The 17765-nt window shown below is 39.0% G+C and overlaps 1 protein-coding gene across 3 annotated transcripts in view; it reads right to left on the reverse strand.

Moving 5' to 3' along the window:
* The window catches only part of RGS17 (regulator of G protein signaling 17), a 75911-nt gene that overhangs the window by 30738 nt on the left and 27408 nt on the right, over positions 1-17765 (reverse strand). For all 3 annotated transcript variants that reach the window (XM_057406111.1, XM_057406093.1, XM_057406102.1), the window contains exon 2: positions 1328-1471. In XM_057406111.1, the coding sequence (XP_057262094.1) occupies positions 1328-1446 (119 nt within the window). In that variant the 5' untranslated portion in view covers positions 1447-1471. The remainder of the gene's footprint in view (positions 1-1327; positions 1472-17765) is intronic.

Genomic DNA, 17765 nt, shown 5'->3' on the forward strand with positions numbered 1-17765 from the left:
ACAGAAATAAGCTCTGGGCCAAGAAGTCCCTAAGTTGCAGGTTGTCAGAAGTTGTGAGGAGTTTTACTGTAGGTAGGCTGAGGAGGTGTATTTCCTCTTTTTTGAACCTTTCTTTGTGGCATCCACTACGGGTCACTTCCTGAAATAGGGTACTGAGCTAAATGAACCTCTGCTCTGTAACAGTATAGCTAGTCTTAAATTGTGCCCTTGTCACAAAAGCAGAGATAACAGTGGCAAAACATCTTTCCTTCTCTTCCTATTTAATACACTTTCAACTCTTTGCTGTATGGATTGAACACACTGCAAAGTAACTTCTGAAAAGAATGAGCTCTCACTCATCCTTGCTCCAAATATTTTCTGCCTCCAGATGAAACCAGAAGTAACAGCCAAGGCAGGTCTGCCCTGGTACTGCCTCCAGGATGTGGCATCTTGGAAAAAGCTGTCTCATTTGATGCCTGGTGCATACATGCTGGTATGTTTTTTAAAATACATTGAGGGCAAATAGCCTCAGGTTCTAGGTTGGTGCCAGATGGCTGATTCAAGTGAAAATAACACAGATACACAGAGGAACAGTCACTCCAAAAAGACTGAACTATGTATGTAACAGGAATACACAGTAACATGTACTGTATGTTACTGTGTATTTCAACACTGTGTTCATGACAACAAGAAATAAAGACCTGGTGCATCTCAAGACACTAAGAATTTAAGCATATTTCTGAAACTGGCTTTAATTCTTTAAATTTCCAGGTGAACTCTTTGTTTAGAAAGAGACAAGCAATGACAATTTTTGAGCCTTTTTTCCACTAAAATAACGCCACAACAATTAAAAGATAGAGTGGAATGTAAGGCTTGTGTTTTCAGATTTACAGTATATATGTTATTCGACAACTAAGTAGTAAACAGGTTACCACATATTCTATATCCTCATTTGTGACTATCTATCTCCCTTTTACACTCCTGAACGTAGAGAACTACAATATCAAAACTACAAGCAGGAAAAAATAATGTTTTGAATGCAAATTATAAAGCGTTCAGTATCAAGTCTATCATTCACACATACTAGTTTTGCAACTGAAATTTCCTCATTTAGTTATGGTTTAAGTATGGTAAATATAGCTGGAATTTACTACTCTCTCCTCTTCCCCCTCACAAGATGTCCAACCAAATCAGGGAACTGTTTAATCAAATTCTTAAGTGAAATGTTAAACTGTGCCTCTTGACAGAAATCCTCTCCCACACGTTTGCATATTCCCAGTGCTTGGCACTTTCCATTCTCATTGTTTACCTGTGGTGGATATGGAACCAAATAGACTACAGAACATACCATGAACAGCTGCAGCAACAGCACCAACAAAAGCAACATGTGTTGTTGGGCCTTTGGTTTCCAGGTGCTTGAGACACAGCTGATGTTCCTTCATTTTGTGACTGCTGCCTCTTTCTCATTTCAGCTACTTCAGTGCCCAAGTGGCTATAAGAACACAGACATAAGAGACGTACAGAATTACTACAGACCGTCATAAAAGTACATTCACATTTCTACAGCAATTCTGATTCCACTGATTCTCACAGCCCATGGCAACAAAAGCATGTGACCATCAAATATGCCGGTCAAGTAATAGTCCTATTGTGTTAAAAGCAGTTTGCAGAAGATCACATTCTAGTGACACACTAAAATGTGCCATTGAATCATGCCTATTCTTATCACTTTGGCTGAAATAAAAGGACTGTTTATAACCCTCCTGAACAGCAAACTACACAGCTTGTGTAGCACTTGGTAGAGACTGAGTTGTTCCTTATCACAGGACTATCACAACTCTTTCCATCGTACTAAAAATACAGTGGTATTGTTATTCACTTTAAACATGAGATGGAAACTGATCTTTTTTCACTTTTTGACTTCTCTGGTCAATGCTGGACCAATGAAATTGATATAAGTGATATTATATCACAGGAACTAGTAGTTGTCTGTTTAAAGTCAAGATTACTGTAAGTGTTATAACTGGGAGGTTTGCTACTTAGGAGCTATTCTCCGTAAATAAAATGAATAATAAATACATATTTCCAAAATACTTTTCCAACTTTGGGACTATTTTGGTTCCAGAAGATTTTCTATGGTCATTGCCAGTCTTTCCTATTTTTTATTAGGCCAAGATATTTTTCTTTCCAGTGACTTGCAATATGCAGCTGGAAGTAATATTCTATGCATTGCTCAGCTTTCAAAAAAGTTTATAATATTTATTGCTATGTTATATTAGGAAGGTTTAGATGTCAGGATTCTTCTAATGGTTCACATCTTTGTGCGACACGTTTCCCAGCCTAACAGCTATTACATGCATATATAAATTAGAATAAATTTTGCCTTTCAAAAAGTACAGATTACTGTGGGGAAAAGCCCAGGTTAAAACAGAAGCAGGTAGAAGTTGGTCAGGTGTGAGCAGCATGCGCCACGGTCCACACTCCCAGGGCATCCTGCTGCAGCCAGGAGTGCTGAGGAGAGGCAGGCTCTCTGGTTGATTTGCCACGTGGATACATCACGCACAGACAACCCACAGATGCTCTGCTCCATCTACATGTATTCAAGCAGGAGCTGTGAGAGTTTGCATTTACATGGTTGCTAAAACTCCTGAAGTTCTGCTGTAACAGTATCCTTATAGACAGTTTGCACACAACAACATGTAGCAAGGATACTAAGCTTCAGAACTCAACTCATGCTGCAAAACTCAGGTTGGTGGTTATTTCATCTTCTTGCATAGCTAACTTCCATTTACACTGTCACTGAGTAGAATCAAGTAATTTCTGAAGTGTCTGGTTAAATTAAACAATGAAGAACCTTTTAACTACCTGTGGTGAGGGCATCTGCTTATGATATTGATATTACTTCATATGGCTTATCGTTGCTGAACCCGTGAAGATTAAAATGACATACTAAAAATACCAGAAAATTTTTTTTTTTATTTTTTTTATTTTTTTTAGCAAATGTGAACATGTGTTTTTAGCAAGGGATACTTTGACATGATTGAAGACATGCCCCTATTTTTATGATAGATGGGAAAGAAGAGAAAGTGTTGCAGCATAGTATGTAGCTCAGTGAACCATAGCATGGAGTCACTTCCTCCAAACTATAGTTAAATTATTTCATAGATGGCTGTGTCATGCTGTGATCAGTAGTTGTTTCAGCAATTTCAACAGTTGTGGTTAAAGGTATTAAAGCCAGATATTTTCACAGGGAACATTTGTTTCTTGTAAGCAAAACAGACATTCTAGAAACATTTGGATAAACCCACAAAATGTATTAGTTTCAGAAACCACTGAAATTACCCACATTTAGGTATTTGTAGGGTTGTAATCTTGGAATGAAAACACCCCATGTATTCCACCTATGAACCTAAAGTCACGTATTCTTACATAAGTTTAGATACATATGTAAAATGTACTATGGCTGGAATCTGTTGCACTAATCCATTCAGACACAATGATGAGAGTCTGTGACTTTGCTGTAGTTTCACAATAACTGTAACTCAGCACAAGCTGCTGCTGCCACTGAAATAAATGTCTCTCTCCCTTTTCTCCTGCAAAAGCTCACAGTCACTCATTCCCTCAACTGAGCTGTCCCCTTCTCTGTGCTGGCAGCAGCATTTGTGCAGGTACTTGAACTGGATAAAAGAGTACATGTGATATAAAATTAAACCAGAGGAGAAAGAAAAAAACAACCCCTGTTTCAGAGGCTTGCAAGTCTGGCTGTACACCACAGCAGTAGGGGTTGAGAGAAACATGGGTCTTCACTGTAGAACGTTTCAGGGTGCATTGTCTCCTCCAAGGCTGCTCAGAGGCCACAGGCTAGCCAAGTCCTTAGAAGGGGACTTCTTGCTTTGCTATGCTCTGACTCTGGTCCGGAGTTCAGTGAGGGACATAACCCATACCCTTCCTGGCTGTGCAGCATTTGGAAGAGTCCTTGATTGCAGGTACAGTTATATTTATCTATTTAGGCTGTATTTGAAAGAAGACAAAGCCCCTTTCTTCTGCTTGTGCTACATTCTCTTGGAGAGCTTCTAAGCTGAAATCTGTAAGAAACATGAAAAATCCACTCCGTGATGCAAAATAATAATATGTTTACTGAGGATGAAGTAGGATGGGTGGAAACTTTAGTTTCATGCTTATTTTGGTTGGATTTCATGTTTTGTGTTGTATTTGTAAATACCAGATGCCATCTACGCAAAGCCATAATTGATTCCATTAGATTATTCAGGATGCAGAAGCAGGAATATCTTAATTCTTGGCTAAATTTAGAGACTGCACTGTAGATGGAAGGTTTATATTTGGTGCGTTGGCCAAAAAAAGAGATTTAGAATCTTTAATTCAGCAAGTCAATCTGATGAGATAAATTATTTTTCTGTAATTAAGTGTGAAAGTTCATTACCATGAAGGAGCAGAGTATTGTGAACTGATATTGATCAGACCTTCTAGGATAGTCGTGTAAATTGTACATACCATCTACAAGATTTCATCCTCCCTTTTAGCTTTGTAACACTGTCATTATTCCCGAGACCCTCTACCTTGGCAAAAATACCAGGTGGTGGGCTTTTGTCCAGCAAAATAATTTTTCCCATTGCCACTCACACTATCACAACACAGGTATAAGCTTCTCCTAACAGTTTTGTCTCCATTTGGTGGCATGGTTTACTAAAAGTGTTAACAATTTCCATTCGTGCTGATAGGAAAGAGGAATAGAATTCTCATTTGCTTGACTGACTCATTCTCTTGGGGGTGGGTAGATGTGATGGCCCTCTGAGCAACCCCATAATCACAAAGGATTTAATTTTGCAGAACATCTGCTGTCCCTACGCTGCAGCTAAGGAAAGGAACCCTAGGGTACAACAACTGTTTATTAAACAAGTTATAAGACAGGTAGTTCAGGTAAGCTGCAGAGCAAGGAATTCTGTGCAATGCTGTGTGTATCTTCAGTCTTGCAGTGCTAGAGGAATATGAAAACTGAAAAACCCTTAAAAAAATGGGGTAAGGCTTCCTGTCAGTTTTGGAACCAATGGCATGAGGATCTATTTCTACATTTAGACAGCGTAATTACCACTTATTCCACTGGGCACTGAGGGGTAATTATTACAGAAATCCCCTTGTGCACAGAGCAGTACCTTGGGAAGAGAGCTCAAAAAGGAATAACTGATAGAAGAATCATTCGGTTTATTACAGTTTGCTGTGGTTTAAACCCAGCCAGACAGCTCGTTCACTCACTTCCCCCCCCCATTCTTCCCCTCCGCCTGCTCCTGGAGGGATGGAGAGAATCAAAAAGAATGCAACTCCCACGGGTTGAGATAAGAACAGTTTAGTAACTAAGGTATAACACAGATCACTACTGCTACCACCAATGATAATAATGATAAAGGAAATAACAAGGGAAGAGAATACATCACCTCACCACCAGCTGACCGATAACTCGCCCCCCCAGCCCAACCATGCACCAACCAATACCCCCTCCAACCCTGCAGACTCCCAGCCCTTCTGGGTAACTCTCAGTTACATCCTGGGCATGACGTGCTGTGGTATGGTATACATCTTTGGTCAGTTTGGGTCAGGTGTCCTGTCTCTGCTTCCTCCTGGCTTCCCCTCCTCCCTGGCAGAGCATGAGGCTCACAAAGTCCTTGGCCAAACCAAAACATCATTGTTATCAGTTCTGTTCCCAGGCCGAAAGTCAAAACACAGCACTGCACCAGCTACCAAGGAGAAAAATGACTGCTACTGCTGAATCCAGGACACAGTTACACCTGTTGAATACAGACTACAGGAATTTCAAATTCCACAGGGTGCCTCTAGAAATTGAAAAGGAGGTAATTTCTGAACAGTTGCACTTCTTGCAGGACTTGTGCTAAGGTTTTACAGTATTTCCCCCAGAAATTCCCAAGGTGTTGGACATAGAACAAAACATAGGGTGCATTATTTCAGTCATTTCATTGGTTTTGTTGATGTCTATCCTCTGATGAGGCATAAGCAAGCTTCCCTCCCCTCCATCCTCCCTCCCTCCCCCAAAGCCTGTTGGAACAGCCCTGCAAACTATCTGAACTCTTGGCACTGTTCCATCCAGTCCCGTCTGCTCATTTTGGAGCTCCCCCTTGCACATTACATTCCTGTAAGCATTTCCGTACCCCTCTCAGGATTGAGAGGCAGTTCTCTGGGGAAGCGCATGTCCTACAGAATTGTAAAAAACTCCATTAGGGATTAAGAATTTTTTTATTGTATCTTCTGGAGCCATTCTCTAATGCCTGTTTTGAAAGAGAGACATCCTATAAGGCGTGGATAAATGCACACTACCAGTTTACACATCAGAGAAGTGGCATTTTGGGTTTTGTGCAGGTAGGACATGCAATGGCTTTAACTTTCAGGAGAGAACTGAAGAAGAATCAGGTAGAGAAATCTGTCTTTTTTTCAAACTTCCGCAATAGGCAAGAACAATCACCTTGCATCAGAAAGGTGCAGTCAATGACTTAAGGATACTGAGAGGGTTTTGCTCTGCAGGCAAGAAACTTAGTCCTTAAAATCCTTTTTTGAGGGGGCATAGATCTATTGTATCAGCTCTTCTGCATTGCTTTGCTTCCTTTAACTTTTCCAGTAAAGAAGCAAAACCCCAACTGTGTAACTCCTGTAAATTTGAACCTTGTAACAGCCCTAGATGTGACTGTTGATCTCTTAACCATACTTCATGTTTTCGCTGTCTCAACTGGCATTAACTTGGTGCATGGTTTCCTAACAAGAGTTGTTTTTAAATTTATGGATGTTGAAAGTCTTCGAACTCTAAGCGTTAAGGTAAACATTATCCATTTAAGACCCCATTCAGGCTTCACTGTAAGAAATAAATGTACACCAAGGAAGGCTCTGTGTACTGTGGATTCAAGACTTCCAACTATCATTTTAGATTTCCTACGTATTTGGAAAATCTCAACATTTATAACAGAGTTACATTAACACTTCCTTGATTTAGTTTTTAATGAGTTGTTTGGGCATAATTGGAGTGATCTTTACAGATTTTGATGGGCTTGGGTTTTAGTTTTCTAAAACACTCAATAGGAGAGTGACAGCGATATCCCTAAATACATTTTTTTTTCAGAGGACTTAGGCACCTTATTGAATTTCTAGTATATAAGACATATTTTTAACTCCAAACACTAAGTAAAAACCCTCAGAGCATGTCGTAATATGTTACTTCTAACAACCCCTGATATGCTATCTGTTTTAAAGCCACAGTTATTTTAAGGACAGACTTACTAGCATACCAAAACAGTGCAACACAGCCCCGATGCACCTGCCAATTAAATAATCTCACAGATGCATGTGCTGCTCTTGCAATGTGAAGATAGCCCTAACATAACACTTTTATTTGTGCTGTCTTCATTCATCTAGAGGAGTGTTCTCAGGGTACCACAATCTAAATGAAGACAGATTGAGAGATTTTATCAGATGTCTCTGAGCTATAAAGATTTCCATATACCCCCTGCAACGCTGAGTGAGTAGCGAAATCAAAACAGCACAGACATGGGCATGCTTTTAAGTGCTTCTGAACACTTAGTCTTCACAAAACAATGGCATTCATACTGGTCACTCTGCCCAAGAGAAACCTTGACACAGGCACATTCTCTCTTTTGCCATGAGTCCTGAAAGCCATTCAGTATTTCACAAATAAATTCATGTAAAGTAATAGAGAATAAGTCTACCAGAAAAAGTGTAATTGAGTTACCTCAGGCTCCATTTACTTATTTCAATTTATCTGTAGTCTATTAGAGTACAATTAGAAGCTATTGGCAACAATGGAACATTAATTGCACCTTAATTGATTTAAATATAGCCTACATGGAAAATTTCAATCAATTGAAGCAGCATGGAATGTTTGAAATGTTTGCATTTTTAAGAATTTGTGTTTTGGAAAGAAAGATCAGTGCAAAAGGCAATTACTGAAAACTAGCCTGGTTAACAGCAATCGTGTCAGAATTTGAACTCCAAATTTTAACAATTTGTTTTTTTCGGGTTCTTCAAAAACCGTATTTTGCATCATGTCCAAGTTCTAAAAATTTGTGAAGAGTAAGAAAGTCTGAATCAAAAGAGAATTTGTATTTGTAACTAGACCTTCATATTGCATACCTATCCCATGTTGCTGCGTCATACAGGCCAGTGCACAGATTCTGTGCTCAGCCAATAAAGGGTATGCACATATTATAGCTTTTAATTTTAAAAGCTTGGCTGCCCACATCAAGCTGTATGAACCATGCTTTTAAGTCTGATGTTCCCATGTTATTACCAAGGTGGCAGAATCATGAAGGGACTTTATTTCTCTTAAGTAGCTTGAAGTGTCCAAGACACCACATGGCCTCCATTATGTCATTCTTCTTGTATAAGTGGCAGACCACCTTTTGGTTGTAACTATTGAAACTGCAGGGTTTGAACACTTACTGGCTCAGAGAACAGGTTATTGCACCCTCTACATTTTACTTTTCGGGAACTGAAGACTCGAGTATCTACAGCAAAACATCTTGCTCTTCTGCTGGTTACTGCAAATCAGTGTTTCAAAAAGTGTTTCAAGACATGTACACATCTACCATACAGACATCTTTCTCTTGTCAGGTCTTCTTTGGAAATGTTTGACTCTTTTTAAAGTCTTTCAGAGCAAGCCATAAAGTGGACTTTCTGTCCATTTGATGGAATAAGAAGAAAAAGAAATCGTGTGAACAATTAGCAGAGAGCGTTCAGACATTAAGTGTTTTATTAGGATAGAACACTGCCACGTGAATATTCATTTAAACTGAAATTGCAGCTTGGCTGAACATTATAAAATCCTTGCCTTGTGTACAGTAATATTCTTCTTATTGCTTTGACAGCCTCTGTGCTCATAAAGGCTGTCTAAGATTTCTTTTTATTATTTTATAACAAACTTAGTATCCTGAGGAAGCCCTGCTTAAATCTCTACATCATCAAGCAGATACGCATTTGTACTTCTGAATCAGTCATTACTGCTCAGCAACAAAACATTAAGCCTGACAGTAATACATTATTGAAAAGTTTGAGATGCCTGCATGTGGTTTTTAAGGAGCTCTGCTAAAATTGTGATTAAGAGCACTCTACAGTCTTCAGGAACATTTTATAAAAAGCAAAATGTAAAACTCATCAGGAAACCTTTTATCTTTTTAAAGAGTATTGTTTTTATGGGTATGCATTTGAAAAACGTGAGAATCCCATTTCACACTACATCTACCTACTTACTCATCTAGCGTGGCTGCAGCTGACTTAGACACATGACATACTTTAGAAAGCTGAGAAGATACTTTCCTCACAGGGGGGGAAATACATATTGCTGGAAAGGAAAATGGTTAAAGTCCATGACATTCCTCATAAAGAGAACATTAAGAAGACTCTTGAGAACACAGAGAGCTTTACTGCATGCATTAGCACTGGAATTTCTAAGTAAGTTTCCCTGTGCTCAAAGCCATTTCTCTGTGTAAAAAGTCAGATGTCATTTGGGGGTTATGTAAACTGCACAAATTATGAACAAATTTCAGCAAAAATTTAAGAAAAAATCACAGGGGCAGCAGAAGAATTTGTAGCTAACTTAGGGTAAAAAGATTTACAAGTGCAATTCAAGTATCATACAAGCTCTAATGTTTTTGAACTACTTTTTTTCTGCACATAATACCATTCTGGCAAATTTTCATCTATAGAAATGGCAGCATTTAATCAAATAAATGCAACAACTTTCATTTATAGTGCATGTGCTGCTATAGGCTGAAAATGAAGGAAAATATTAGGAAAATATTTTTTGGGGTGAGAACAGCTTTTCGAAAACCATTTTGGAAATGGCTCTAGTCTTTGAAGTGACAGAATTGACATTCTTCACTGCAAAATGAAGACTTGCATCCTGTACTTCCAAGGCGTTTTACATTTTCAAATTCCTTCTGGAAACAGTTTTTTGGTAATCACATTGATTTTAGTCTCACAGACTTTGAGGTATTCTGACTTCTCATTAACTGACTGACTTCTGACAACTCTGTGTATTCCAATAAAAGAAGCAGGGGTGGGGATTGTACAGGTACCACACTCTGCTCACATTACAAAATCCATGAAGTTCCTGACTGTAGAACAAAAGGAATATTTACGCTTAACAGATAGCCGTCAGACTGGGCACATACCCATTGCTAGCCCATCTCTACTTCCCTCCCACAAGCTACTTCCGTTAAACTCATAGCAAGCTCCTGATACTTTTGGTCCTCTAGTTAGCATGAATGCTTGCTTGTGTAAGGAAGAGAGAAGAGTGTCTACTCTGTACAAGGGATGTGCTCTTTCCCATCATGCTGGCATTTGTATCAATAGCAGTTAGTTTAAAGCCTTGACTCTAGAGCACTGTGCTGTTGGCAAGGTTATTGCTTCCACCTTGTTATTTCTCTTCTCCTTTGCATTGCTGCTACCTCCAGACAATACATTTATCTTATCATTTCTTTAGTTGTTAACTGAAGGTTTTCAAGAGTTTTCCCAAGATTTGTATGTCAGTGTGTGACACTCTACTACTACTCCACAGTTGTCTTTGGTTTCCTCTACTCCAGTCTCACCCCAAGTCTGCAGCTGCTTTAAGTGACCTGCAGTCCATGGAAGCTTGAGGTGTTGGTTTCTTGCCTATGCTGTGGGTGGCCATCTGCTCACCTGCATAACAGGTTCAGATTTGTGCTGCTTTTATTCCTTAGCATTTCTATAATGATGTCTGTGTCATGTCAAGCATTTCTCTTTGACTCTAACAGGCAGGTCTTTACCTATCAGTTTGTGCAGGGTTATAATTAGTACCTGAGAAGGTACAAGGGATGATTCAAGCATGACATAGGAGAGATCCCTTTCCATGCATTCTTTAACCTCTGTCAATCACTTGATTAACTTTACTGCTGACAAGATCTTCCCATTGTTTACTGACAATAAAGACAATTTATGCTCACTGGTACCAGGAATGGTGCTACACCATGGGTGCAGTAATACTTCTGCATATGATAAGAGCATAAAGCATCTCTGAAAAGAACAAACTTGTTATGATAGGTTTGCCTAAGTACCTTCCAGGTTGTCAACTCAGTTTGGGGATGTGGTTTAACAATCATTTATATAATTAAAAGCAAACAGGCTTGCTCTCGAGTTCTTCCATGTTCATCTGCAATTTCTTTAGCATGTCTTTCTACTTAATTGCTGTGTTTCTACCAGGGCCATACAGATTATTAATTTTCACTTTAGGCAGATACTTGAATCATTCTCTGGATGGTTCTGTTGCCATGAACATTTCAAACCGTACCTTTAGGATGGAATCTACTATCTCCACCCAAATATTTGCTACAAATTGTAATAAAATATTACTCAAGTTATGTAATTTTAAATTATGGAATCTTACACAATTTCCAAAATTATCAAGGTTCTCTTAAGTTCTCATGCCAGTCTTCTTGACATAAAAGTCTGTTCCCTTTGTGCTCCTAGATGTTAGGTGAAAATAAATAAGAAAATAAGTCTCTTTATTTTTATTTTATTTTTTTTTTCCCTGTTACTGAGTTTCTGCCATTTCTGTGTTTCAGGCACTATTCTTCACATAAATATTGTAGTCTCTGTCCATCTCCCTTTTATTAATCCCCACCTCAAACCAAAGCTTTACCTTCATTTTCTCATCTCTTTTTACAGAAGCAGCTAGTGTTCCCATGCTTGAGGAAGATTTCTGAAATCCCGTATTTACACTGGTCTCACTCTTTCACTGTACTTGCTTGTTCTGCACTAGATGCTGTGCTGTCTACCTTTTAGTCACATGTCCTGTGCAGTGACTCTCACTTTTCCATCTCCTGCTACCAAGTTTTATGTCCTTCACGTTGTGTCACATGAGAGAGTTCCCCACTTATAAAGTGAACGTGGCCCTTTTCTTTAGTAGTTGAAGAATTTGCAGAGGTGTTACAGCAGCCACAAGCTTCCTCAAGGCTTCCTCACATCCCTGTAATTGGTATTCTCCCTTCCTCAGGCTCCATGTCCCTCACTGCTAATTTTGACATCTGGTTAGGGACTCACCACTGGAGAAAGGTGGGAGCTGCTGATCACGGTCACAAGCACAGGACAGTCCTTAGGAGGAGCTATCAAGGGTTCTTTTATCCCTTTGTGTGGTTCAGCAAGTTACTAGGAAAAATAGGCAGGAAATAAAAAGAGCATCTGACAATAGTGGAAAAATGGGAAGACAACAGACAAATATGGAAGATAGAAAACATGGATTTAGCTGACCAAATCTTGTGTTACACCCATTGTGGAGCAAGAAATCAGAGTGGGTGTTAGAGAGGTGACAAGCTATGTGGCTTGAAAACCTTCAAAATTTTAATAGGAGTATTCAGATCTTAATTTGTGTGAAATTTGACACACAAATTTCAATTTTAAATATACATATAGTGCCTTGAACTATGTATATATGTTAATAAAGTAAACATTTCAGAAACAATATTTATTTTGGTCCCTGAAGATGTTTTCTTCTGAGATTCCTTGACAGCAGAAGAAACCGTCACAGAGTATTTAAACATGATGACACTGTGCTCTTTGAGCTTTGATTTGCATTCACCTGCAGCAACCCACTGCAGGGGTTCAGGATACATACAGCTGACAGCAGAGTGACAGACTTTATGGGACCATTTGCTTCCTCCAGATTTGCTCCAGTGTTTTAGCTCAGCTCCCTCTCCATGGTGTACTTTCTTTCCTGCTCCCAAGGTCAGTAGCTTTCCCTGGCTGAGATGTCTGTCAGCTCTGCTGTGAAGCTGATGACCTGCAGAGCAATACAGCAGGCAGATCTGTGTCTGCTGCTGCTGCAACACTCACTTGGATTCATCTGTCAAAGCCACTAGGCAGCACAGGAAATACAGAGATTTATGGAGAAAAAGAAATATCAGACTTCCAGGTTAAATCCCCTTGCCATTACAAGAGCTTTCTAGAACCTACTCACTATTTTTTCAGTGACAGAAAGAAGGTTTTCTTTCCTTTCTCTTGTTCTTGTTTTATCCCTTCCCTTGCTGGAAGGATTCCCATGTAGAAAGCCGCAGCCTCCTTCGTGTACCTCATCACCTGAGCATCTGCCTCAGCTCCCTGAATCCTCAGCAGTGTCTTGTTTGCTAACTTGCCTGGAAGAATGAGCTTCTCCAGAGCTACTCACACGTCACTCTCTGACTACCACAGATTTATGTGGCTGTTGGTACTTTGTAACATCAGGTAGTAAGAACTTGTAGCACAGGTCCTCTTCTGTAAACACAGAGTGTGATTCAAGTGTGCAGCAAAACAAAGACACAAATGTCTAAATTATACAGAAAATGCCTAGCAGTCACAGTGGTGTCTCTAAGTTCATATTGATTCCCAAAATACCACACTGAGGTAGAGGGCTTGAGATGTTTTGAGACTAGTGTGGGGAGGAGTCCCTAAAACTAGTTAGCCTGCTGTGTGTTGGAACGTATGTGTGGAGGTTCAGAGAAAGAAAACAAAAGATTTCTTCTCCTTTCCCTTCTCCTCCCATGATAACTCTTTAACATGTTGAGTTTTAGAATACATATTTCCAACCATCCCAGTAAACAAATTTTTATAGCAAGCTGTGCATGTGTTCTTTCATATTCACCAACAGAAAAGAATAAATTATGTATTCCTGCAGAATTATGTATTCCTGCTATTGCACTAGAGAAAACTTACATATTAAAAACCAATATAGCAGGGTTTCCTTCCTTTTTTTTTTCTTTTTAACCCTATCAAGGATGTGAGTTAATTTTTTTAGAATTTCTAAAAACGCTACATGCAAATTTGCATAGAAAGACTTCACCATTTTTCCTCCTGAAAAAGGATATTTTACTTTGGAGGACAGACACAAATGGTAAGGAATATTCCAGATGTTAATTTGTTCCCCCTTTTCTTTGTGTAACGGTATACTTGAGGCAGTACGTGCTTAGGGAAGTCTGTGGTGCTATTGCATTGTTTTGAAAGCTTAAGAAAAGAAAGAGAATTGCAAATTATTTGCTGCCCAGAAAAAAGCAAAATATACCCAAATGCAGAAAAACATTTTGAAGACCACTTATAAGTGAATTACAAAAAAGTCTTACATAAAGGGTCTATTTTTAACACCCATTTTTATAAAGTTTAAAGGATGAAACTTGAAACTACAAACTACCCTCCCAAAATTTAAATGTCATGATTTTTCATAACCCAAGTCTAATTATTGTACTGATATTAAAAAATCTACCATGAAGACACAAGGGGCTAAAAACATGCTGTGAAAACTTGAAACCTTTGTCATCTCTGGAAATATACAAATTCTGGTATGAAAGTGTCGCATCTAGTCAGATCATTTACAAGCTCTCTTACGCTGAGCATTGGCACAGATTTACAATAACCAGTGAAGTTACTGTACAGCAAGGCATTAAAGTAGCTCTTCCACTTGAGGATGCAATGGGATAGAATGAACAGATTTAATTTAGATAAATGGATCCCTGAAGATCAGCAGACAAGACCTCTTGGAACACTGTCTTCACTGATTACTGAGTGAAGCTTGATGTGAATGTCTGGTCTATCACCCCACTTCCTAGAAAAGCTCTGCTCACTGGGAGTGCAGCCTGTCTGATGTCCCTGTTTACTGCTGCATATAGGCTCCATCAGGGAAGTTCATCAGCATCCTTTCAGGCATAATTGCGTAATGTTAAAAAAATTAGAGTTTTGCATGAAAAACTGTATTTCTTCTATCCAGGGAAATATACTTAGGTAGTTTTCTTGCTGAATTTCAGAAAAAAAATGTGTCTATAATGACAAGAGGACAAGGCAATATTTCAATTTAAAGTAACTATACAAGAATACTGGGCAGCCCGCTGACTGCATCTTAAAGGATGGCATTAAGTGGATTAAAAAGAACTATGAGCATGGCACAGCTGGCCCAGACATCTGTCTGCAGCTACCCCTTCCCAGCTCCACAATTTGCCTTCTCCCAGCCATTTCTGTAACTTGGGCACTGACTTCTGTCCCAAACTCTCTTTGAAACTAGGACCTTTCTGTGAGATCTGTAAGAGGATGGGGAATGAAGGAAGCTTGGGAACAACCCTGGATACAAGACCAAATTTATTGAGACCTCACACTCCAATTCTCTCTGAAGACCTTCTTGGTGAGCTGTCACAGCAACTACTCCAGCAGCAGGGGGTTATACAAAGGCTGTGCTGGCCTGTAACTGTAAAACTTGTAGACCAGATCTCTCCACAGTCTCTCCTTGACTTGGCTGCTGGTTTTTATTTCCATGCACTTGGCTTAATTTTCTGGTTTTGAGATTGCGTTTGAAAGTCTGACCTGTCATTCTGTTGAAATTGGTTGACATACCTAAAGTATTAATATGAAGAGCTTTGAGCAGTATGGCCTGCAATAGCCCACCACTGAATAATAAATTCCCATCCACATATGTGATCCAGGAGCTGTTTTCAGTCATTGAGGCAAAGAGTGAAGAGTGGTGTCAGGGAAGGGTGTGGAAGAAGAGTAGTGCTCACCTTCTAGCCCAGCTGTATTGAGTAAAGCAGAGCCAGACCCCACTTTAGGTTTATTTTGTGCATGGGGAGTACTTAGGCTAAAGCCAGTCTCAACAATTGTGGAGCTTCATCACATGCTTTGGGGAGGGGAAAATAGTTATGTAATAAAACTAGAAAATATGATCAAAGTTACCAAGCTTTGAAGCAGGCTAAGGAGGTTTGATATTAGGAACTACTTCATTCACTTTTCTAAAAAGGCAAAAATTAGAAACAAGTTTTCTTTAGACTGTTATTAGACACAAAAACTCAAAATATTCCAGTTGAAGCACCTTATCTAGCTTCCACTTCAGGCAAAAATGTTTATGCCCTGTTTTTATTTGCCTCAATTGATTCTCCTGGGACAAAGGGTAGAGTATGTCATTCTATACAACTTATGTTATTAGAAATAAGTACGGAATCAGCTGCTTTAAAATTTCTACATAGTTACTGGTAGAATCTTTTCTTCCAAAACCCTTTGCAATAAAATAATAATGAAGCCTTTTTGAGTGAGTAAATTGGAAATTAGGGCATATTGCTAGTAGCATGCAGAGCTTGTTATGGACAAGATATCTTTCCTTTTATGAAAAGATACATGTTCTGTATGATAGGACTTTCAAAAATATCCAGTAGTTGTAATATGCTTCGTCCACAGAACCAACTCCTAAAAACGTCTCTAATTTAAAGCAAAGTGAAGATGAAGCTCTTACCCTGAAGAAGGTGAACATCTCTGAAACACTGTACTCTTAATACATTCTTAAGTAGAAAAAAGATTCTTGAGACAGAATCTTTAAAAAAAATGCATAAATCACAGAAAACTGCATGGAATTAATTTTATTTACTGCAAACCTATTTAAGTATTAGACATAAGTTGCTTCCTCTTACGTTCCTTATGTTCATAATGTTCCTCCTCTGAAATTCTAGCTCTTTCACGAAGCAAAAAACATTACACTTGCTACAGCTAAAAAAATCCTTATTGTTTGAGGCAAAAGATGAATATTTAACACAACTGTGCAGCCTCAGAGATCTACTATATGTCTTTTCTTGTTGATACCTGAATGGTGTGCAACTAAGTGCAGTGATAAATAAGTCCAGAGGCTTCACAGAGGGACATTAAACACAATATTTTTCCGTAAAAGATACCACTGCTTTGTTTTAAGAGCTCTCAAACTAAATGATGTTTTCATGTTATGTTTTATATTTGACTCATGCCTCTTGCAAAGTTCTGGCACATTCAGTGAATGCACAACTGAAAAGGCAAAACTCAGCACTTTTCCCCAGCATGCTTGATACAAGTCAGCATGGCTAATGCCTGTCTGATGGTCCCTGCTAGTTCTAATACACATCTCTTCAAGTGCCTTCTTTCTACATTATAGACAAGAACAACAAAAAAAATCCCAGTACAGTTACTCAGTTATGCTTGGAGACAATTGCTGGAGTAGAATTGCCCTGTGCTGAAAAGAGGAGCTCGCAGAGGTGGAACAAATAAGGCTGATGTGGCAGGCACCCTTAGCACCTGCAGAGCACATGGAGGCAGAGGTGTCTGGACTACCATTCCACTGGAGACCACCTGAAGTCTCTTCTGAAAAGAGGACAGCTTACAGAGAAGAGAAGATATAACAGATATTAGCCCTAACAATAACTTTCTCCAGCAGCACTACAGGCATTATCTTTTCCATTTGTTATTTAGCGGCCCTCTCATGGGGAAAAAGTCATCTTTAGAACCCTATTCATCGTTACCTGCTACTACCTGCTGCTCTTCTTTCTATTTTCAGCACTTCCATCACTATACTAACTTGTGCATCAGCATTCAACATTGGATCAATAAGCATTTTGTGTATTTGAAGTTAATAATCCAGCTGTCTTTTATTCCAGGGCTGTCTTGGACTGTTAGAAAGCTGTTCATCGACTTCCCTGAAGTTTGCAGAGTCTTCCTAAGGGCAAATTCCAAAACAATCCCTTCAGTTTCTCCACACTGGTCAGACATATTTGTCTTGTTTCCAGGATCCTGCCTATGGTGGACTTGAGTTCTGAATGCTGTTCTACTTCAGGTCTAATTTTAAATGCATTTTATGTTTGTCTTCATTTTCCACAGTATTGAAGTCCTTTTATCATTCAAAACTTCAGGCAGGGGCACTTCTTTTGCCCATCAATAAACATATTGCTAAGGGCTAATTCCAGATCTTTCAGTAGGCCAAGGGCTTTTCC

Source organism: Pezoporus wallicus, unplaced genomic scaffold (genome assembly GCF_028554395.1).
Source record: "Pezoporus wallicus isolate ANWC-B61680 ecotype Strahan unplaced genomic scaffold, APGP_CSIRO_Pwel_v1 contig_3817, whole genome shotgun sequence".
Lineage (NCBI taxonomy): Eukaryota > Metazoa > Chordata > Aves > Psittaciformes > Psittacidae > Pezoporus > Pezoporus wallicus.